This window comes from Cygnus atratus, chromosome 5 (assembly GCF_013377495.2).
Source record: "Cygnus atratus isolate AKBS03 ecotype Queensland, Australia chromosome 5, CAtr_DNAZoo_HiC_assembly, whole genome shotgun sequence".
Taxonomy (NCBI): Eukaryota; Metazoa; Chordata; class Aves; order Anseriformes; family Anatidae; genus Cygnus; species Cygnus atratus.
Window position 1 is genome coordinate 34,041,934 of NC_066366.1, and position 22,979 is coordinate 34,064,912.

Here is a 22,979-nt window from a genome sequence, read left to right on the forward strand (position 1 = left end):
TGCATGTGGAATGGTTGCTGTGGTAATAGGTGGGTCACCCTGGGCCACCTGGATCTGACTTCAATCCCCACAGCCAAATTTGGAACCAGTGGCAATGAATTTCATGCCCTGTTACTGAGAAGATGCTCTGCAACACCTGTGACATGCAAAGTATGTCTCCTAGGGTATGTTTGGGAAAGAGTGGGAAGTAAGTGCAGGGCCCTGATAACTGCCTCTCCCTGGGACAGCATTTACAGGGAAGAAAGGCACCCCTGTAAAGTTAAAAAGAAAAAAAAGGGGAGCAGGGAAGGATAAAAAGCAGGTGAAAGAGTGGTAGTGGGGGGGACAGAATGTATTCAAAGATTAGGGAATATGTGAATTTTACAGAAAAACCCTCAGCTGGCACAGCAAAAGAATTCGAACTCTTTATTATTAAATAATTAATACTATACTGATTGACAGCTCTTCCAGTGGCTTGATTTGGCCTTCCTGAACAGGACCAGGGGCTAGGCCCCAGTTGCAGGCACATTAACAGCATTCATCTCCTGATTAGCAGAGGTTTCATCCAAAGACTAAATGCTACAAGTCTGCAGCAGCTGACAGATCACGACTAAGACAAAAATATCCGTGGAGGAGCTGTGAAATGAGTTGGTAGATGCTCGGTCCTGTGGGGGCAGTTGGGAAACTCACTCCAGAATTAAGTGATTCTGACCAGCTGCCTTCTGGCCTGCCGTAAGGCCTGACTTTCGTGGCATTTTCAACTCCGGCTCTGGGAAAACCAAGTCCTCTGAGGGTCTCCAAGGTTGGATGGCTCAGAAAGAGGGAGATGCTAACCACAAGCTGCAGCTGCATATCTTGTCTGGCATGCTGGTGTGAGCCCAGGAGCTCCCGGTGACTTACTGGTGAAAGTCTCATGGCTGGACATTGTCAAATAGCGTGCTGACAGGGCGACAGAGCCACAGAAGAGGAAAGCGTCTCCTAGTGGGTGTTGAAATGAGGTAAGGCAAGGAGGGAACAACGTTCACTAGCTACATAAACTGTTCTGAATCTCAGGTAGAAAAGCCTTCACGTGCAGGAACAGTTTGCAGCTTGATATTTGGGCTTTGCTCCCTTCAGCTTCCCTTCCTTCGTGCTGAAGGCCTCGCTGGTCTGCTTGCAGGCGGGCTGGACTGAGCCGCGAGCATCCCCCTCCTCCCGGAGTGCCAGTCCCAGGTAGATTTGCTGCTGCAGAGCTGGACGGCCTCTCCCACAGCTCCCTGCCATCATACTGTTCTCTGCCCATGCTGGGCACGACAATGTCTCCTCTTCACGGTGAGCGTTGCTCTCCAGCAGCAGGGAGCCAGCTGTCCTATTTGTCTTTTGCATCCAGCTAAAAATAGAAAGACCACACAGTGTTTGCTGGGGCCTTTCAAACCTCCCATCCCCTGCTATTTCAGTCAGTGATGCTTGCTAACACCAAAATCCCAGGGCGAGGAGGAGTTTTGTTTTTTTTTTTTCCCATGCTTTACCACATTTGCAGCAGCTTTATCTATCTGAGATGCAGAACAGCACAAGCATTACGTCAAAGACCAGTTGCTCACACAAATGCAACGTCTTACAATGAAAAATCAAAAACCTAACCAATAATTGCTAATTAAACCTAAAAATTCTTATTCATTCCTATCCAACAATCCGATGAAAGTTGTAACAACCTTAACGTTAACTTGGAATGCTGAAGCCAGATTTTCTCTCGGGTCAGGAGAAATTGAGTGCAAATATTAACATACAAACTCTTAAAAATACAACTGGCTTCTTACTGCAGCAAGTTGTCAGAGCCCTACTGCCGAGAACAGAGCTGTGCTCATTGTCACAAGCAGAAGAATGGGCCCAGCCCATACATTAGAATTTTGGCTTAAATTAAAGAGAAAAGAAAAAAAGTTTAGAGCATTTCATGCCACATGTGGAAAAATCTTCCCAGTGGATCTAAAGTAATATAGTAATTAACATTAGCATTAAATTTAAAGCAATTAAGAACTTGCTTGCTGACAGTTTCTCACTTCTGAAGATCTCAGAAGACTACAGATGTAAGAAGAACGGATGGTGAAATAAACAATCAGGTGAAAAAAAGAGATGCCAAGTCTTTCATTAGCAACTCGGCGCTGTTGTTCCTGCCTGCTGCTTGGTGGCTGTAACATACCTGCCACTGCAGCACCTCGCTCGGCATCAGCCGTGGCACAGTGAGAGACGACTTTCATTTCTAGCATTACCTGTTTCTCACAAGTGACCAGTAAAGCCACTAGAAATGAAACCAAAGCAATTTAAGGCAATGTACAGAAAGGGGGAACCTCCACTAAGGCGATGCTTAGCTCCTTGGTTTAGTTCAGCAGTTACTCACATCAACATGTCAAGCGGCACTACCAGCATCACAGGCCCGGGCTCACAGCCAGGGGAAAGCAGCATAAAAACCAAGTCCTCTGCCGACTTACAAGATTGAATTGGATTTATCTGACATAGATGACAGAGGGGATTTTTTTTTGGTCTGTCACTTCCAGGTCCAGAATACTGTCCCCAGAGCTCAATGGTGAGTCCGGTGCATTCCATTTGGGAATAAATAAATAAGTAACAGATGAAAGCCACAGAAAACTTTTCAGTAATCAAGTGGGTCACTTCTTGAAGAAGCCCTAATGTACCTTTGCTCACCCCAGTGCCTGGCCTTTTCCATATTTTTCCTGTTTCAACTGAGGTTGGCAGCTCTCTGTCTTCCCCTTCTTAGCCGCATAGCACTGTCTCTGCTCTGTGGCACTGCGCCTGCCTTTGTTGTGAAATACCACTTGGGTTTGCTATTTTTCTTTTTGCAACCCTTCTGCACGTTTCTGTGGTCCTTCTCTCCGAATGCAGACTGCAAGCGTGGCAATGTCTGGGGTACAAGCCTCTAATCCCAGCAAGTACCATCTGCTCCCCCCCCGAGATAACTCCAGCATGAGGAACAAAGAGGCTAAGGGAGGGAGATGGGGCTCTGAGCCCCTTCCCACCTTTTCTTTTTCCTTCTGAATTAGTGCTTGCATCTCTTCGTTCCAGTCCAGCAGCTCCACCAGCTTCTCGACCCCACCGACCACGTCCCCCAGCTGGGCTATGTCGTTGTAGCGCTGCTGCCAGGCAAACGGTCCTACGAGATCGCGGTTGATGAGGACTCGGGGAACAGAGCTGCGAACAGCTCCTGCCAGGCTGGCAAAGGGCTCCACCTGAAGGAAGGCAACCCAAAGGAGCAGAGAGAGACCGTCACCTGGCTGAGGGGCACTGAAGGCATGAACTCATGCACACCAGGACTTCGTTAGTGCTTAACAGATTCTCCCACTGTGGGCTAAGCTACCCCAGCTTTGAACAGGTCACAGATGTCACCAGTTATCTGGTGGCCTTTCTTCAGGTAGACACAAAAAAATGCTTCTTTCTCGTTAGGTGCCCACCTTTACCAGGAGCACATGAGGTTTTTGGACTTCACAGAGCGCATGCACCCTATTTCTCACCTTGCCACCTCACATTTTACCTTGAAACCCAGTTTCTTGCCTTCTCTAAACCCCCTCTCTCCTCCAAAGGCCCTCAGCCCTGTTGGTGTGCCTTTTCCTTCTTGTGAGACGGGGTGTTCCCTAGTCCCAGACCTCCAGGGACGTTCCGATGACAAAAAGCAGGTCCGCCATGGGGAAGTCTGTCATGTGCAGGAAGAAGCGCTGCGGGAGCTCCTCGCCAAAGAACACGATATCAGGCTTGACAATTCCAGTGCAGACACGGCAGTGAGGGACCTTGTCTGCCATGATGTCCCCCTGAAGTAAAAGCACCCAACACCACTCGTTATGGGGCAGCACATACCTGCACAGGCAGGGTCACAACCACGTCGTGGCCTTGCTGTAACATCCAGCCCCTTCATTTCCTTGCACCAAGTCTAATCCCCTCCAACAAGCCCTGCTGGCCCTGAGGGCAAAGTAACGGGCCTGTGATAGGTTCTTCTCTTTGCATTAGTTTGTGTCAATGCCCAGCTGTAACCACTCACCCTGAAGTCCTCTCCTGGGAATTTCCTTCGACAGACTGTACAAGTGGCAGTGGCGAAGGTGCCGTGGGCTTCCACCATTCTGTCAGGAGGGATCCCAGCAGCTGGAACACAGCACATGGGGACGGATCAGCTCAGCATGAGGTGACTGAACCAGAAACTCCTTGTTCGCTAGGCATTTCCCCAGTCCTGCTCCTCACCCTCTTCCTGGTATTTTGCCGTTGAGAGCTGGGGAAGAGAAAACTCACCTCTCTCCAGCCCGTCAATGTTCTGGGTGTAGAGCCGCAGAAGGAGCCCTTTGTCATGAAGGAGCCTCAGGAAATAGTGGGCATAGTTGGGTCTATAATTGCCAGGGTACAGCTCCTTGGCCAAAGTGAAAAAGGGCTTGGGGTTGACAAAGAAATAGGTCAGTTCGAAGATGGCTTCTGGATAAGGGATGTCATACTGCTCAAGGTTACTGTAGAGGCCACTCCCTGGGGACCTGCAAAGAGAGGAAAGCAGGACCGGTGGTCAGACTGCAGGAAGAGAACCAGATCAAGACACAACAGAGCACACAGACAGGTCCTTGTGGTCTCTCTTGCTGTTCTGCATCATCCATTCAGAGCAGAGCTGCATCAAGAGGGCACCTGAAACCATCGCTGCACAGCAGAACGTGCCTTGTGGGTCTGATCTAATGCCACCCCACCTTCTCCTGGCTGCAGAGGTGTGCTGACAGTCAGAGTTGGAAGGGCCAAGGTGGTGCAATCAATGCAGCCACAGACCCAAGCAGCAAGCACGACTATCATCCTGAAGATCTGGGCCAAAACGTGACCCAGAGTGGTGCCAGCCTGCCGTTAGCGGACAGAGAATAAGCAGGCAAGAAAACTCCCGTGATTAGCCTAGCCTGGCACAGACAAATAAAACGTAGCAGGCACCACCGTTACCTAAGCTGAAGATCCTGGCAGTCCCAGCACTGAAAAAGGATAAATAAAAAAACAAAGGCATTATACCTAAAATCTGGAATACCACTGGGGGTGCTAATCCCAGCACCAGCCATCACCACTATTCGGCGACACTCCTTCTTCCGAATTAGCTTTGCCACGTCCTGCAGGGTGAGCTGCTTCTTCCCACCATCATCTCCCCATCTGCCCAATCCTAAAATGGCTCTGGCGGCAGCAGACAGACAGAAGGGCCTGGTCCCTTGGCTCCTGCTTGGAACAGCGAGAAAGCATAAGAGGTAGCATGCTGTCAGAGACTTCAGCTGAAAGAACTGTTCAGGGGGAGAAAAACACCCCGAGAAATTGCAGAAAGCTCTTCCATCTGCAGGACTGTGTGCTGGTACTTAATCAAGGAGGAGAAAGCTTAAACGTTAGTCTAATTAATACCCTAGGAAAAGGTGCTTTGCATTACACTTTCTTACGAAGACCTAAAAATGCCAAATCAAAACACACCACATTCCCCTGAGAGTTTTTGTTTGTTTCTTTGTTTTGTACGGGGGTGGACACAGGACTGTGAGAACAGTGTTCAGGGAATTGCAAGTCTCATAATCTACTTGCAATGCTTCTGGGATAATGAAGACTCTTCTCTACATCCTTGGTTTCAAGAGGTTTCTAACAAGGTGGTGTGGTCACTCTGGGACAATGCTGCCCAGGTTAGCACAGATATTTCACCAGTTCTCTATTTCCCCCGGGGGCTCTGCCATGGGAGAGCTCCACGTATGAATGGAAAATGACTAAAGGAATTGCAGGTCAGCAGTACATGCAGATGGGGCTAAGAACAGTCATTATCATCTCAAGGAACAGTTTCTCCCTGGACAATTAGCGCTTACTAGTGCAGGACATTAAGAGCAGTCCAGGGAAGGCGTGGGAACATGAAGAGCCAAGAGGGAGCTGCTGGATCTTGGCAATCTGCAGATAACAATTACCGAGTTCTAACATCGTCCTCAGCGTGGCTGACAAGGACGTGGCTCTGCCTTGCCAGGCCAGATTCCCAGAGAGCTAAGTTCATAACCTGGCAAACGCTAACGTTTTTCGGCTAAACCTCTCTACTCCGAGGAGAAGAGCTCCTTGAGCTCCCAGGCTGGAACACACCAGCTCAGGCTCACAGACACGGAGACCGTGTGCCCGTTTAGACAGGAGGAGCGACGTTCTGCACGCTGTACTTTCAGTGTAGGAGCGTGAGCCGCTTCCTGCTGGGGTCCTGCTCCCGTACGGGTGCAGAGGCCCGGCGGGACCAGACAGCAGCCCCAGGTGCGGGGTGACTGCTCTCCCGCAGCCACGCAGCCCACCTCCACGCTCCGCAGCCCATCCCGGAGCAGGAGAAGAGCCGAGCCAGGCCCCGGGGGCCGCCTCCATCCTTTGGGCCGCGCTCCCGGAGGCTCCTCCATGCTGCAAGAAAGCACAGAGCCGCTGAAGGGGCGGCTCGGGGGGGGGGGGGGGGATCCCCTCAGCCTGCCCCAGCGCCCAGCCCTGCCCCTCACCCCCTGCTTCTCCCCCCAGCGCCCCTCACAGCTTCGAGCCCTCACCCACCCCTCGCAGCCCGCTCCCTTCCCCGGAGCCCTCTCCCTTCCCCAAAGCCATCTTCCCCCCCCCTCCCGGCCCCCACCCGCCGCCAGGAGGCCGCCGGCCGCCACGACCCCGCGCCGGGCCCCCCGCTCCATGGCTCCGCGGCCCGCTTTGGGGCCGGGCCGGGCTTTTTTGGGGTTGCTTTTATTTTTTTATTTTTTTTTATTTTGGGCGGGAGGGAGGCGTTGCCATGGCTGCGGGGGGGACCCAGCGTGCCCCGCGCGGGGCCGGAAAGGAGGGCTTTGGGGGGTTCGTGTGTGTGGCTTTTTAGTATTATTATTATTATTTTATTTTGGCGTGTGTTTTTATTTTTTTCTGATTTATTTTTTAGGAGCGGGGAGAAAAAAAATAAATCGTTGCCACGGGTGTCGAGGCCATCCCCAGCGTGCCCCGCGCGGGGCCGGAACTGAGTGCTTTCGTGTGCGTCTTTTTATTTTATTTTATTTTATTTTATTTTATTTTATTTTGGCGTGTGTGTTTTCATATTTTTATTCTGATTTATTTTTTAGGAGCGGGGAAAAAAAAAACAACTAAATGCCAGCTTCGCCATGGTTATCGAGGCGATCCCCAGCGTGCCCCGCGCGGGGCCGGAAATGAGTGTTTTAGTGGTTTTTTTTTTTTTTTTTTAATGGTTTTATTTTTGGGGAGGCGGGAGCAAGGCGTTGCCATGGCTACAGGGGGGACCCAGCGTGCCCCGCGCGGGGCCGGAAGTGAGAGCCTTTCTGCGCGCCCGGTGTTTTGGCCTAGGCCTGAGGCGTTGCCATGGCTACCGGGGCTACCCAGCGTGCCTTGCGCGGGGCCGGAAGTGAGTGCGCACTTCCGGCGGGGTGCTACCCCACCTCAGCGTCGGTGTCGCTGGCCGGGGCCGGGGCCGGGATTCGGATCGGGATCCGGATCGGGATTCGGATCGGGGCCGCCGCCGCCATGAAGGACGTGCCGGGCTTCCTGCAGCAGAGCCAGAGCTCGGGGCCGGGGCAGGCCGCCGTGTGGCACCGCCTGGAGGAGCTCTACAACAAGAAGTGAGGCCCGGGGGGGGGCCGGGGGGTGGGGGAAATGTCGGGCGCGGGGGGCGAGGGACGGCGCGGGGCCGGTGCGAAGCGCGGGGGTGCTGAGCGGCTCTGTGGTTTTTAAAGGCTGTGGCACCAGCTGACGCTGCAGGTCTTGGACTTCGTTCAGGACCCGTGCTTCGCCCAGGGAGATGGGCTCATCAAGGTGAGGCGCGCGGGTGTCCCCGCGGGGGTTATTGCTGTCCGTGACGGATCGGTAGGGGCGTTATTGTGCCCATCACAAGAGCTCTGGGACTTTAGAGCGTTACTGAGCTAGGTGAATTCAGTCGGGGGGGGGGGGGTTATGAGGCATGCAGGCTTTGGTTAACGTATTAAAAACCTGCCGAGACTAAATGTGTTAGTGTGAGGAGCTTCAAAACAACGCTGTCTTAATTCCAGGCGCTTAAATTTTTGTGGGGGTGCAGAGGGAGTCTCTTTGCTTTCATAACAGAAGGGTTACAATCCCAAACACAGGGTGGGTTGTCACACGCTCACAGTTGCTTCAAATCATGCGGTAGTTTGTTTCACCCGTTCTCTGGGAAGTTTTTCTGTTTCTGGAGATAACCGCTTACACGAGTAGTTGCCTTTCCCTCTCCTTTGTGTTTTTCCATTCAAATCCCACTTTGTACTTCTTTCCGTGACAAAGAGCTGTCAGTTTCTAGGTGCAGGCTCCTCAGGATGCGTGCAGAGAGATTGGAAGTGTTCAGGGAGGTGATGGTTGTGCCGCGGTAACTGAAGGCGTGCACCAGGCCCGTCCGTAGCAGGAAGGCACTGTGCTACAGGACCTGCCAGCTCACGAGTTTCTTGAATCATGCCTTGCAGGTGGAAGGAGACAGGACAGATGAAATTATCCAAACTAAGCAACCTGGGGCTCCTGAATTTTGTGTGCCGTAGGCATTCCTCTGCTGGATGCCCGCTGCTTTGTTGAAGGGAGGAATAGGAATGCAATGAAAGCTAAATGTCTTAGGTAAAACGAAATATAACTTCACCCTGACTGCCGATATCTTTGTGCCCACAGCTTTATGAGAACTTCATCAGTGAGTTTGAACACAGGTGAGTTTATTTGCCTGGAAGTTTTCAGGTAATGTGCCCTTGGCTACGACTCCTGTGGCAGTGACTTTTCTGTTGTTCCAGGGTGAATCCCTTGTCCCTCGTAGAGATCATTCTTCATGTAGTGAGGCAGATGACAGGTAGGTGACCTTACCCGCTGCCTACAGTGTTTTTAAGAAGTGATGACTATGAAATGTAACCAGTTAATAGGAATGGCTAAATATCCAACGCTAAGCTGTTGTGTTTCTGTTATGTTGGAAAGGGAAGCCCCAACAGGAAGAGCTGAAATAATTGCTGCTGCATGAGAGCAGCAGTACCGCTGTTTTGTTGGAGAATTAGCTGTCGTGCAGAAAGCCTGGCCTACAGACAGTGGCACCTCTGGGGGGCTGAGCAATACGCTAGGAAAAAATATTCCAGTCTTCTGGAATTCTGTTAAAGGAATTTTTTTTCAAGGTTGAGATCTAGTTCTGCTGAAATTCCTGATATTGCTGCTTTTTTTCCTCCACTGCAGATCCCGCTGTGGCCCTTACTTTTTTGGAGAAGACTCGAGAAAAGGTATTTTAGGGGTTGCCCTTTCTAGCGGTTCGCTTTCAGGAATTGTTTTGCATGTGACCATATCGTACAGCTGAAGAGGCAGATTGTGTGTGTTGAGACCTGCACTGGAGAACACTCATTCTCTACAGCGAATGATCCTGTGTTTTAAGGCAGGAGCCTGTTAACAACTGACATGCAACTGCCCGCAGGTTTCGGGAGCCTGCCTGGCTGGGGTGGTGACGTTCTCTAACTGCGTATCTCCGTGTAACTGCAGGTAAAAAGCAGCGATGAAGCTGTCATTTTGTGTAAAACAGCCATCGGGGCCCTGAAGCTGAACATCGGAGACCTGCAGGTCACAAAGGTGAGAAGAGGAGAGCTCTTCGTGTATTGCGGGTCACAACTCAGAGCCTCATGGAACCGGCAGCATTTAGGGTGCCTGGTGACGTTCAGCTAACAAGGACTGAACTGCAGTACTTCGTGGCCTGCGTTGTTTTCCTTCATCCGCTTGGCTTTGGCAGTGGCCTCGTCTGCTTTACTGCTGAAGGGGTGCTACTCCTGGAACAAAGAGGAGTGCCAAACCCTTAGCAGTAAACTGGCAGGTGGACGTGTGTGAGTTGTACCCTTACCTGTAACAAACAGGCTTCCTGCTCTCCTCCAGGAGACCATCGAGGAGGTTGAGGAGATGCTGAACAATCTCCCCGGGGTGACTTCAGTTCACAGCCGCTTCTACGACCTCTCCAGCAAGTACTACCAGACGATTGGGAACCACGCCTCCTACTACAAGGATGCTCTGCGCTTCCTGGGATGCATCGATGTTAAAGATCTGCCAGGTGACTCCTTTGCCAGGCACAGAAAGCCCCGACTTCCGTTCTGTTTTACCGTTTTAAATTAAATGCACTGGCAGAGAAAAGGTTTTCTCAACATGATTTTGAATCTGTCGTTGTTGGGTCAGGGTCTAGGGGGAACACCAGAAGAACGCCCGAGGAGGATTCGACACAGAAGTGTATTGAAGGGCGGGGGGCAGGGGGTAGTGCTTCTACTGGAAGGGATAGTTTTTTCTACTTCCCCAAAATCTTCAAAATAGGTTTAAAAAATAGCCAGTTTGTGCCACTACTGTGGAAATTCAGAAGCCTGCAGTAACAGTCTTTGGAGTAGATGAGGAGGAGGAAGGCTGGAGGTGATTTAATACGGACACAGAGAGGAGGGTGAGGGAAGGGGTGGTGGGTCTTAGGCTGCTGCTTCATCCTGATTTTTGTTTTTGTTGTTTTGAGGGTGGTTTGTATTTTTTTTTTTCCTGCAGTGTCAGAGCAGCAGGAGAGAGCCTTTACCCTGGGGCTGGCGGGGCTCTTGGGAGAAGGTGTTTATAACTTTGGGGAGCTGGTAAGTTGCAGCTGCTTTGTTTCAGTTCTTAAGTACCACGAGGTGATTTTACCCTGTTAACACTGCCTTGCCTGCGTTCTGCAGCTCATGCACCCTGTTCTGGAGTCCCTGAGAAACACTGACAGGCAGTGGCTGATTGATACGCTTTATGCCTTCAACAGTGGTAATGTAGAGACGTTTCAGGCTTTGAAGTCAGCATGGGGACAGCAGGTGAGTGAACGAGTTACGTCGCGTAAGGCTAGGCTTGGTGTTTACAGAGTTTGCTTAGGAGATCCTATAACTTGAGTTAAATTTCCTGAATCTTTGCATGGGTGTAATTTTAATCATGGCATAGCAATGCTTCTTTCATAGAAGCACAGAATCGTTCAGGTTGGAAAGCCCTCCAAGATCATCTGGTCCAGCCGTCCCCCTACCACCAATTTCCCCGCTAACCCATGTCCGCAAGCACCAGGTCCAACCTTTCCTTAAGCACCCCCAGGGACGGTGACTCCACCACCTCCGTGGGCAACCCGTCCCAGTGCCTGACTGCTCTTTCTGAGAAGAAATGTCTCCTGATTTCCAACCTGAACCTCCCCTGGCACAACTTGAGGCCATTCCCTCTGGTCCTATCACTAGTTATCTGCGAGAAGAGGCCGACCCCCAGCTCCCCACACCTTCGTTTCAGGTCACTGTAGAGAGCAATGAGGTCTCCCCTGAGCCTCCTCTTCTCCAGACTAAACACCCCCAGTTCGCTCAGCCGCTCCTCACAGGACTTGTGTTCAGTTTAGTTTTTAGGAAGCCCTGTGTGGAGCCACGAGTTGGACTTGATGATCCTCGTGGGTCCCTTCCAACTCAGGATTTTCTGATTCCATGATTATCGACATGGCAGTACTTTGCAGGTTGATGTGTCTGCTTCTACAAGGCTGTGGCCGTTTAGTAGCAGGTTGCCCATCTTGTGAAGCCCATTTATGCGTGCAGTTTTCAAGACTGGTTTTATGGAACCGCTGCCAAGCAGCAGGTGGATTGTAAGGGTGTCTTCCCCTTGTAAATGAGGATAATGGGTCGCCAAGTGGCTTCCTTCCGCGTACAGCGTGCTCCCACGGGTGGGGGGAAATAAGTACTAATGAACTTGTTTCATTTTATCCTCTCACAGCCAGATCTGGCCGCAAACGAAGCACTTCTGCTGCAGAAGATTCAGCTTTTATGTCTTATGGAGGTGAGCTGCTGAGCTGAGAGCTGTTACGTGTTAAATGTGGGAAATGGAAAGGCACTGCTCTAACTGCCTTTTGATGGGGGTAGCACTGTTAAGTGGTGTGTTCTTTGCTGGATTTACTTGTTTCACAGATCCTCGGGGTTATAACTAGTTGTTGACTGCAAGTTTTGCCTCTAGGTGGTGCCAAAAAGCAAGTACTGCTAGGAAGAGTCTTCAGCTACTACTTGTTTGCAGTGTGAAGGGTGTGCTCTCTTTCAGGCAGGATGTGGAGGTGGGGAAGTAAGGTGCAGCCTTTGTATCTGAGAATAGCATCTGCAAAAACTGCTCAAGTATAAAAGTTCTAGTATAACAAAGACTTCTGTAAACACAGGTAACACTTTAATTTCAGGAGGCCTGAAAATCCTTTCCCTGAGTGGCAACCCTAAATATTTAAAACAATTTCTTTCCTGGAAGGCTTTGGCTCTATTGTTACCAAATAACACTGATGTATAATCCTCCATGGCTCTGGATCTGTTCTCAAAAACTTAAATATTGAGTATCTGAAGTATAATGTATATTTATATATTTGTGCGCAGGTGGGTGCGCATATGTTCCACTTCGTGTGTTTTACTGTGAACTAGTCTTACGTCCTCTAGGCGTTGTGTTATGCCAGGAATTTGGTGGGCACCGAGACACTTGCGCACAGATTGATCTACTTTATTTGGAGATTTTGTTGTCTAAGAAATGCTTAGAGAATCTAGGTGTGTGGAGGGAGGAGCGAGGGCTGCTGCTCCTTTCTGCTGATGTAAATCTGTTTTTATTTGAAGTATTTTGATTAAATGTAAGGAACGTAGTTGGCGCTGCATGTTGAGCGCCCAGCAGGGTGGTGCAATGAAAGCTGTGCACCCTGTGTGTGGAGGGGAAATAGAACTATGGGGCTTTATTTTTTGTTTTGTTTGCTTGAATTCAGATGACTTTCACCCGACCAGCCAATCACAGGCAACTCACTTTTGAAGAGATTGCTAAGAGTGCCAAAGTCACTGTGAATGAGGTGAGTTCAGGTCTGACACTTTGATATCTGAGTTTTGAAGCTCTAAAAGCTTCTGAATAGGTCTACTCCCATAGCTGAACTCTAAGTATAAAAGTTCTCCCCTGCTCTTGTGCATTTGGAGAGCTCTGTTCTTGCGAGGAATTGTTCCTGTTTCTTGGTGAGTTTGGCAGATTCTTCGTCATCCAGTGAGGGGAGATTCCACCGTGTCACTGATGCTTAATTTTTCTCACAGTGAAGATTTTTTTCTGTAATCCAGGTGGAATTCCTTTGAAGCAACTTCTGCCTGTTGTCCCTTGTCTTTTCATGTGTCCTTGTAAGAACGGTACCTCCATGTTCTGTGTTACTGCCTTTTAAGTTTTGGAAGGCAATGATGAGATTTCCCCAAGCTTTCTCTTATTGAAGCTGGACAAATCCAGTTTCTTCCTATGTCAGGTTCTCCACCTCCTAATCTCGGTGGCTCTTTGCTGTACTCTCCAGTTTTGCATTGCCTGACTTAAACTAAAAAGGGGGTGGTAGAAAGCAGGACCCAGTGTTGCAGGTATGTTCGAGGAAGTGCGAGTTCGCTGTCCCTGCTGCGAGTCTGCTCCTTTTCAGCAGGGTTTCTGCAGCCAGAGCTCAGCCTGTGCTGTTGCTGGGAAACTTTCTGTCTCAGGTGCAGGACCTCGCACTTGTCTTCGTTGTACTCCACGCAGTTCTTGTCAGCTCAATCTGTTGAGGTCTGTCTTTACGGTGACTCTTATTTCTAGCTTATCTACCTCTCCTACCAGTTTGGCTTCATCTGCAGATTTGTAATGCTCCTGATTTCAAATATAATTAACTGGTATCAGACCCAGTATCAATGCGTGAGAAACTCTGCTTGTAACTAGCTGTTTATTCAGCTCTGAATCACTAACCACTACCCTTTGAGCTCGGAGGTTTAGCATTCTTTCACTCATCTTGCGGTCCCTCTGTATGCTCTGACGAGCTTGTCAACAAGAATGTGGTAAAAGGTTTTGTTGAGTGCCTTGCTAAAAGAAAGGTGCAGAGCACCTACAGCTCTTCATCCACTGAATAAGTTATTTCATTTAAAAGATGGGTGTGAGAGACTGTAGGTGGTCTTGATGTTCTTTGAATGTAGAAAGAATTCCGCAGGCTAGATCCACTTAAAAATTTCATCCATCTTTGGAAAAGCGGATGATTCTGTGTTCTTGATGTGTTTTTTCTTTTTAAGGTGGAACTGCTGGTGATGAAGGCTCTCTCAGTAGGCTTGGTAAAGGGCAGTATTGATGAAGTGGATAAGAGGGTGCACATGACGTGGGTACAACCACGTGTGTTGGATTTACAGCAGGTAATGACCAGCTTGAATACTATGGCAGTACTGACTTGTTTTCTTGTGTCTGAGGTGACCAGAAACTAAAGTAACGACTGGGAAGGGTCACTAGCTGAGAATGTCTCCCTAGTGTTTCTTGAAGCTGTTCAAGGAGCTCAGAAGTATATCAGCTTTTCCTCCATCCTTTTTATATTGCCTTCTTTAGCTCTTACCTTAAGTATATAGTGCATCTTGTGTCTGTTTTGCAGCAGCTAGTTACAAATCTGTCAGGCGATAAACTACTAGCAACACTTCTCAAAAACCACACAAACCACCAGGAAACACAGATGCGATGACAGTATGCAGAAGGCTGCAGACATTTACGTGGTTTCTTCAGACCCAAGTGCATGGAACAAAATGCTGTGTTCCTGGGTTGTAGGTGACAGCCTTGTCTTGGGAAGAGACTAGTTCAGGGTGGTAAAGAAGATGAATTTGAGAAACTCAGCACCTTCGTAATAAATGTTTTGGGAGACAGTATAAAGTGCCCTTACCTTTTGAGAAACACACACATACACACAAAATCGCTACATACATGGAATAATAGCTGCAAACAATTCCTGTTGTGCATTTCAGTTTAATTTGAAATACCGTAGTTTTGATGTCAAGAGACGTTAAACAGTGTCTTTTCTAGATGCATGGGGTTATGAGAAGTTGAAATCTCAAAGCATTTGTCCTTAACAGTGAATGTTGGTGTTCTAGTGGGAGGGAGCAGCAAAGTTACTTTGTGGACTTGTCTTCCAGATCAAAGGGATGAAAGATCGCCTGGAGTTCTGGTGCACAGATGTGAGGAGCATGGAGATGCTGGTGGAGCACCAAGCCCACGACATCCTGACATAGAAGCCCTTGCACTACCCTGGGACAGTAACTTCTGCTGCTGCTGCTACTAGCAGCACTCAGACCACTGACTCTGTACTGAATTATATGGAAGGGGGGTGGGCGGGCGGGCGGGCAGAGGGGAGAGCAGCTTTCTGATGCTTGGTCGGAGGAGTAAGTGGCCTTTTGCAGCGTAACCCTTTGGTGCTTGGAGTCAAGATTTCCCTACACGCTACCATTAGTGGCACTGACCGTGAGAGCTCCCATCCTGCTCTCGTAAAAAAGTGGACACAGGCTCCACAGTGGTTTATTTATCAGTTTTGCTATCAAGCTGTTGCGGGAGGATGATGCTGGTTGCATGTTACAGGGGTGGAGGTTATTTGCCTGGTAAAGGGGTAGCAGAAGCTCCTCTATTAAAGCGTGCTAGAGAGGTGCCTGATCATTGTATGTGGTATTACGTAGTGGTATTGGCCTTAGGAGGGCGTGACCTTCCCTGGTATCCTCTCCCTCTGTGCCCCTGCAGCAGCCCCAAGGCAGCATTGCTGAAATCATCTTTCTCTTTTCGTCCTCTTTCTCCACAACCCCTCCTCCTCATTTGCAGTAGAGGGAGTGTTTACTCCATCAAAGGGTTTTTTCCAGGATTACCGTTCAGTGGATTTGGTTTTATATACTTCTGGGGGTTGTTGTCTTTTATGAACACTGTGCTAAAGTGAGTTGCAGCAGTATTGCTGGAATAAACGTCTCTGCCTTCCCTTTTGTTGTAGTTGGTTGTGCCTTCTTTCTGACTTGCATTTGGATCTCTGCTCTGTTTACGAATATGCTTCCTTCTAGGTTTCATGTTACAAATCCCCTTTCTCCAAGAACAATACAGATTAAATCAGTCCGCTAATGACCAGCAGGATTAGTGTATAATTTGCATAGTATGTGGTACTATTTAAATGTGTTCTTTATTGGCAAGTTCTGCTCTTTTGTGGGAAGCTATACTCCTGATATCTTTTGACAAATAAGCATGAGTGACTGAAAAGGTCTGAATAAGGCCTGAGATGAGGTTGTGTTTTTCCGGGTTTGTTTCTTTGCTTTTGCCTCTTAATGACTTTAAAAGCTTTCCATAATGTAACGGTTTTACTCTGCTACTGCTGCTGTCTGTGTAAGGATGGAAGATAACTGTACACATCAAGACTTTGAAACAAATGCAGGTCTGAACTGGGGGCTATGTCCAAGTATCCATTTGGATGCACAATACACATAATTAAACAGTAGTAATAGCAAACTACACTAAAACTTATAACAGTAGCTTTAAATTGAGCAGTCATACGACTTGGATAAATTCCTGAGGGTGTAACTGGATTTTTGTAAGTACTGCTGCCAAAGCATCCATGGATGGTTTTTGCTTCACAGTGCTAGCTTGATGGACTACTGTGATTCAAGAGCTTCGGTTGGCATTTTGATTCTCTGGTTATTGAATATTCTGTGTCACTCAAACTAGCGTAGAAATTCTTACTCTTTGTATGCTTTTTCTGTTTGCTGTCTTGACTTTCAGGGTTTAAGACCAGCGACAAAAAAGAAAGCACATGGCTGATGCTACGCTGCTATGCGAGTGCAAAGATGTCTTGGGCAAGGAAGAATTAAACTTTTTTTAAAACAGCAAAAGTAAAAGTGTCAAACCCTACATCTGGTCACCCTCAACCCTTCTGCCTCTTATTAGTTTTTGTCTAAATTTCTTGGTTCAGTTCTGAATACCCATGTCTTCTCTGCCCATTCCATCAGCTTTAATGTTCTGCTCTGCCCTTAGCTGAGCTGTTGAACTACGTTGCGATGTTTTCTCCTCCTATCTCATGCAATTTGACTTCCCTAGCTCATGCCTTGTTGCGTCTTCCAAAGCTCATTCCTGATCTTGCTCTTACTGGCTTCAGAAGAGAAGGCTGGGGGAATGAGCATTCTGGTCGGGAAAATCTTCCCTTTACCTCATAGCTAAAGACAGGAAGAGGGCTCGAAAATAGAATTTCCTTAGCAGCCTCATGTCACTACATGTTGGGAGTCAAGGCAGTGCCAACAGCGCAGCAAGCTCATAGGACTGCCATCACTTTTGATGCATATCAAAAAGCTGAGGCAGTGCTGTTGAGGCAGTACTCGAGTCTTTTCCCTGAGAATATTTTGACAACCCTCTTGTACTGTGGGGAGTGTTTGTACAGAAATGTTTGAGCAGCTTCTGAAGTGAGTGTAAAGATGTGTAGTCCAAGTGAATTGTGGCAGTTTCAGAAGTTTTTTCAGGATGTCTGGAAATACGGTTTGCTCTCTAGATCTTTCTGAGTGGGAGCAAGTGCTGGCTGTCAGCTTTCCTAGGACTTAGGAAGTTTGGTGTGTGTGTCTTCACACAGGATCAAAAGAAGTCAGGTGTGTAGCAGCCAGCAGACCACTTTTAAAGTGGTATTTTAAAGCGATGTTTAAAGCCTTTGAGCATTTTCTTGTCAGGAGTTCAACTTAATTTTTTTCTTCTGTGTTCATGCCGAGTAGTTCCTCGGTATCTGCCTTCTGCTGCACTGCAACTCTACTAGGTAAAAGCTCAAGTGGGAAACCATGCATCCCTGGGGCCTGCTGCAAACTTATAAAGGAATACTGCCTCCAGGACAGCATGCTGTCCAGCAGCACAGGATTGCTGGTTCATTCCCCTATCAACAAGCACACAGACCAAGCAAAGCCAACAGACCCCGGTGTTTAATGCAAACATGAATTTTAATGAACAAACTCAGGATTCTTTCCCGGATGAAGGTCTGTTCTGTGATCTTGTCTTCGCTCACACTTCTGCTCCCGGGGGTGTAGGTGGTTCTGTCCACTTCTTAATCTCCTCTGCTCTTGTAGTGCTCCACGTGTGCCAAGACCCAGGCTGTTGGTGCCAGGAAGCATGTAAACATCACAGCTAGCGCGATGGCTTGCTCCTGTGGGTGGGAGAAGGACCAGAAGAATCAGTGGGATGGTTGCACAGCAGCTGCAATGCCCGTGGGGTCCCCAGGGCAATTGCATGCTGCTGCATCTAATGCAACAGAGTGCGCTCATCTGCACTCCCTGCCCTTTCCAGGCTGTCAGGTGAACACCTTTTGGGCCTGTGGAAAGGAGATTTGGGTAAGCACAGCAGTTTCTACCAACAGCGGACCAAGTTGGCTGCTCTCTAGGTCTGTTTCTATTGCTCTGTATTTCTTGGTCACGATACTCGCTGGGAAGCGTGACTGTGTCCTTCAGTCGGCTGCGAGACTCAGGCTTGGGCCCACAGTTTCCAGAAGCAGCTGTGCCTGACTTTCAAATGACTTTGAGGTGGGAAGAGCAATGCGCAGCAGCCTCTGCTATTTCTGGCACACAAGCACAGCACTTAACCCGTTGTGCTGTCACTTTTATTTCTTATTTGGCTTGGAGAAGAGTCTTCAGACCTGTGAAACGCTTCATTGGAGACCTTGGAAATGCAGCTTGGGGGTAAACTCCACAAATAAAGGCTGGCAGTGAAACCCACCCAGGATTGTTGGCATAAAGCTCCTTTTTTTTTTTTTTTTTTTTGAACTCCTTTCACCCAGCCCAGGAGGGTCTCTGCAGCTGGAGCAGCTGCTGTTTTGGTGGGCAGTCATCCCCACCGCAAAAGGAAGGAACAGTGGAAGGACCTACACACCTCAGCTCTGCCGGGGCAGCAGACCTTCCCTACCCAGGAGCACACCTGCTTTGGGGGTGAGTGCCCCCCTGGAAATGGCAGTAAAAATGGGGCGGGGGGGGGGGAATGGGGCTGTCCCTGTGTTGGTGAGGTGCCTGGGGCCTTCAAGCAGCCCATGGAGGGCAGTCTGGGCTGTAGGGGACTTAAAAGGGGGGTGGGGTGCTGAATGGACAAAATAAAAGGGAAGCAAGAGCTGGGGGGGTAGGGGGTAGGAGGTGTGTGCACGTGCACCCTTCTTCCTACCTCTCCCCCCACCTTGCTTTAATTCCCAGCAAAAATTTGGGTCTGTATGCCAATGCCCAGGCCCTCCCCAGCTACCTCCCTCCCCCGTTTATTTTTTTTTACCCCCCCCGTAAGCTACTCACAGCAGCAGAAATGGGGTGTTCAGGTGGTTTGGAGGTGACCCCCGCCCGGGGGACCCGTGGTGCCCGCAGCATGGTGGCCAGCAGCCGGGAGCCCCCCTGGAAGCCCCACATGGCGGCGGCAGGCTGAGCGCTGCCCTCCTCGCTGCAGCCACTGCCGGACTGCAGCTGCCCAGCCCGTCACTGCCACCCCCCTGCTGCCACCCCTCGGCACTGGGCCCGCTCTCCTGGGAGCGTGGCAGCAGAAAACCTGCAAGCGTCAAGGTTCTCCTCGAGTGCTCACTGCTTTTTTCCTCCCCCTGAAGTGTTTGACCTTCTGCCTGCACGCCACAAACAGCAGTCCCAACCATTAAGGGAAGGCGTCTCTGCAAAGTCCTGCTGGAGGGCAAACCTTTTATTTTGAACTTTCTTAAATTTGTAAGACCCATAAAAAACATACATTCTTTAAGCCGTTGCAGATGCGATGGCCAACCCTTGCTTGTCCTGAACCAGCAATGGCTGCTTGGCTTCTCCGTCTTCCCTTTGTGGCTCAGTGGATGTACAGGCTCCAAACCAAACACATACAGGCCTTACGTGGTATTATGATCTGTCCTGCAAGCCATGGACTGTTGGAGCCGCTGACGGATTTGTTGGTGGTGTTTGGTCAGGTTGGGCTGATGTTTGCAGAAGCAACTTCCTACTTGCCTCAACCTGATAGCAGAAGTGGCTGAAAGCCTCAAGCCTGGGTCTCATTCCTGCGATGTGCAGGCACTTGTCAGAGAGACAAGTCAGGTCCCCTTGCTTCAACACATGCCAGCTTCGTTGAATAACCCAGCTTTGTTCTTCTCTCCCTTAAAAACAGGTACACAGAAAGATTATCGGGATTTGTACGGAATTGGGAATGCTCTCTTGTTCTCCTGGCAGCTGCTGGGGTTTTGCGGTGTGCAGCAGGCTCCTCTTTGGGGTAAAACTGGGTTTTTATTATCATATTGAGAAGGTCAGAGACTTTCTCCCAGAGCACCAGCTGTCTCAGGAAGGCACAGGCTTTTACCTTACAAGTGGCACAGTGAGCTGCATGGACCAGGACAGGCCAAGCACACTTTTGTTGATGAAAGATGACTGAAGAAATTTAAAAGCAGTAAGAGAATCCTCTTACCTTATATCTGCTGCTTGCAGCTGGCTTTCCAAAAGATTCCTATTTGACGCCTGTCTCATCAGATTTTTTTTTCCAACTCGCTGACAGTGATCTCTCTATGCAGCAGTCACAAAGCTGGGGAGGTGGCGGAGCCTCCAGCAGCAAAGGGTTTTTCTTCTGTGCAATTTCACAAAATACCTTCCATGTTGAGATAAGGAAGGAGACTCTTAGTCCTCTGACCTCCAGGAAATCCCCCTTTATATCTCATGCTTACTCACTTTCCTCCTCAGTCATAATTGTATTAGCAGACATTGCATCACCTGCTTCAATCAGTCCTCACACGCTCAGCTTTTTAGGGGGCAAAGGAGGGGGGAGCATTCCTGTACCTTTCTGTAAACCTTGGTGAGAAACATCTTTTGCTCAACCGTTTTGCTCTTTTGATCAATCTTCTCATGTGAGACAAGTACTCATGTTGAGGAGCATTGCTGGGATGAACATGGATGACAGCAAGAGTGGCCACATTGGTCTGGGGCAGCTGGGAAAGCCTTGGTTGTGTTTTCCTATAAATGGTAAGGGAATAACCTTGTCTGAGCAGTGAAGTCTTGCAAGTTTTGTTTCAAACAGGAGCCAAGGAAAAATACCAATTATGAACCTTTGAGAAGCTGGAGGAACAGCTGGTGACAAAGGATGGCTGTGGTTAACAGATTTCTCTTCAAATTTTTGAAGAAACTTGTCTGTCTTATCTGGGAGAAAATCATATGGTGCTGATGAATAAGGGGTATTATTGTGGTCATCTTGCCAATGAAGAAAGGGTCTTTAGACACACTGCTTTCTGGTCACAGCAAGATCAGCTTTGAAAAAGCTGTGACAGAGTCAGAGTAGGTCTTGCTGAGATAAAGGGATTTTTCTGAGAAGGGTATTTTTATGTTCCTTCAACAAAGCAAAGAAAACAGTGCGTATCTGTTGGGTGGGCTGGAGGAGTGAATGCTCTCCACTTATTCGCTCGCAGCTGCTGAAGGAAATGCTTGTACTGAAAGCCTTGACGGTGTCCGAGCTGCAGAACCTGGGGTGCTCTCTGGTGGATTAGATTCATGTAGCTCTGCCACAGACTCATTCCTTGCCTGAGACCAGCTGTTGGAATTGAAGAGTAAAGAAAAGCCTAAATGAAGCTTCCTGCGGCGAGGTTTGACTTTAGATCCTTAAATACGCAGAGCAGAGCTGGTAGCAAATGTTAATAGTTGGGCTCAGACCTTCGCTGCTCATCAGAATTTCTCCAAGGCATCTCTCAGATATCGATACGACTGATCCAGCAATGCTTTGCTATGCAAATTGTATTACCTAGGGACTATCTACCTTTGTCTCTCACAGGCTGGTGAATTTTCTTGGAAGCAGCAGATGCATGTACCTGGAGCAGTTGACACAGGAGACACTTTGACCCCCTCTATCTTTTCTCTTAAAGAAGTTGTAGAGCAGCCCTTGTTCTTGACTCATGCACCCTTGATATTCCACCTCTCCTTTCCCCTTCCTCCCTGGGTAGTTTCTAGCAGGAAGTCTGCTTCAGGACATGTTACCAAGTGTGCCCATGGAAAACCCCTCAGCCCCATTTAGCATGATTGGACCCAGAGGTGGGACAAGGAGCATTACCTTTATTTTCTTTGCAAGCTCACATGATGCTTTCAGTGTGGTTTCTGGTCATGTTCCTCCTGGCTCAGTCACTATCACTTCTCTCTGGTGCTGCTTGTGGGAGACTTGAGTCACAAATCTGAAGTGACTCACAGTGCCTTGCTCAGGAAGATGTGATGAGGAGTGTTCATCTTCCCCGAGCCACAGCGAGCAAAGAGAAGCAATGTCTTCGCTTGCCTAGGAGAGCTTCTGGATGAAGGATTTGCTTCCTTCACACTGATAACAGCTTTGCTTGAGTCAGACATTGGCTTTTCTGTGGATTTACAGAGAGTAGAACAGATGTGTGGTATTTATCCCATAAATGCTGGATTGTTCAGTAAGATAATCCTTCTCTCTGAGCACCGAGCCAGAGGCAGTAGGTTGCTACAAGAGTCACAGCATCTGGCCATGCTGCTTTCCACGTGTCCACTGATCTACGAGGAATGGACCTTAGATCTTTTGGCTAAAGGAGGTTTTGTCCTTCCAAGGATCGTGCGGGCTAAAGAGGGTAGCTGTGTAGAGGCTAGGATTTGGCCTTAAAGCATTTTGGCATTGATGCTGCCCTACACATTTACCTATATTGCTCATGTTGGTATAGGGTGGATTATTTTTATGTTCTCCCATAATCAGTTCAAAGCTTTCCAGCAGCTGTAGCGTGGCAGGACTGTGTTTCAGGTGCCAGGCAAGCTGCTGATGCAGTGCTCCCCTGCATCAGAGACAGAGGCAGTGCTTGGTTTGGTTGAGCAGGGAGCCTTGATGATATTCTTGCTCGCAGGAAAGTGAAGGCTAACAAAAGCTGGGGTTGCCCCATGCCTGGGCTGACCTTGGAGACAAGGTGAGGGAAAGGGAGCAGGATCAGACTCAGAGAGAAGAGACACCGAATCAAGTAAGAGGTGGATCTGGGACCTCCATCTTCTGGTGGGCATTGACAAATGAACTGGAGGCACGTCTGGGATCCAGGGAGAAATTTGCACTTAGATCTACAGTAAATTCCTGTTTCTTTCTTTCATCCCTCTCCTTAATGCCCCCACTTCCTAAGCCTAGGTCAGCAACACGATGCTTCTGTGCCTTCCTGTGGCTGCCACGTTTGATGGAGAGCACAAGCGTGTCTGCAGAAGAGCAGCCATCTCCCTTTGCTGCAGGACACATGGGATGAATTTGGCCACTGCAGCTGGCAATTGCAAGACCTGTTTTTCTGCTCGTGTATAAAG

The 22,979-nt window shown here is 49.0% G+C and overlaps 2 protein-coding genes across 6 annotated transcripts; one reads left to right on the forward strand and one right to left on the reverse strand.

The window, feature by feature from the left end:
- Positions 1-379: 379 nt before the first annotated feature.
- Positions 380-6,661, reverse strand: SIRT3 (sirtuin 3). Of its 5 annotated transcripts, none has more exons than XM_035539064.2 (8): positions 6,584-6,661; positions 6,267-6,366; positions 4,990-5,187; positions 4,249-4,481; positions 4,004-4,104; positions 3,615-3,776; positions 2,991-3,200; positions 380-1,348 (listed from the first exon to the last, which is right to left on the reverse strand). In XM_035539064.2, the coding sequence occupies exons 1-8, from the start codon at positions 6,636-6,638 to the stop codon at positions 1,328-1,330; spliced, it is 1,080 nt and encodes a 359-aa protein (XP_035394957.2). In that variant the 5' UTR covers positions 6,639-6,661; the 3' UTR covers positions 380-1,327. The 5 variants fall into 5 exon arrangements, with proteins under 5 accessions (XP_035394957.2, XP_035394956.2, XP_035394959.2 ...); XM_035539063.2 differs by having other exon boundaries at positions 4,990-5,190; XM_035539066.2 differs by lacking the exon at positions 3,615-3,776 and having other exon boundaries at positions 4,990-5,190.
- A 674-nt stretch (positions 6,662-7,335) lies between these two features.
- On the forward strand, positions 7,336-15,692 carry PSMD13 (proteasome 26S subunit, non-ATPase 13). Its single transcript, XM_035539072.1, has 13 exons — positions 7,336-7,562; positions 7,677-7,755; positions 8,608-8,642; positions 8,724-8,779; positions 9,151-9,194; positions 9,448-9,534; positions 9,832-10,003; positions 10,474-10,553; positions 10,638-10,763; positions 11,686-11,748; positions 12,695-12,775; positions 13,986-14,102; positions 14,865-15,692. Exons 1-13 carry the CDS (start codon positions 7,468-7,470, stop codon positions 14,958-14,960), a joined length of 1,131 nt encoding a protein of 376 aa, XP_035394965.1. The 5' UTR covers positions 7,336-7,467; the 3' UTR covers positions 14,961-15,692.
- Positions 15,693-22,979: the final 7,287 nt, after the last annotated feature.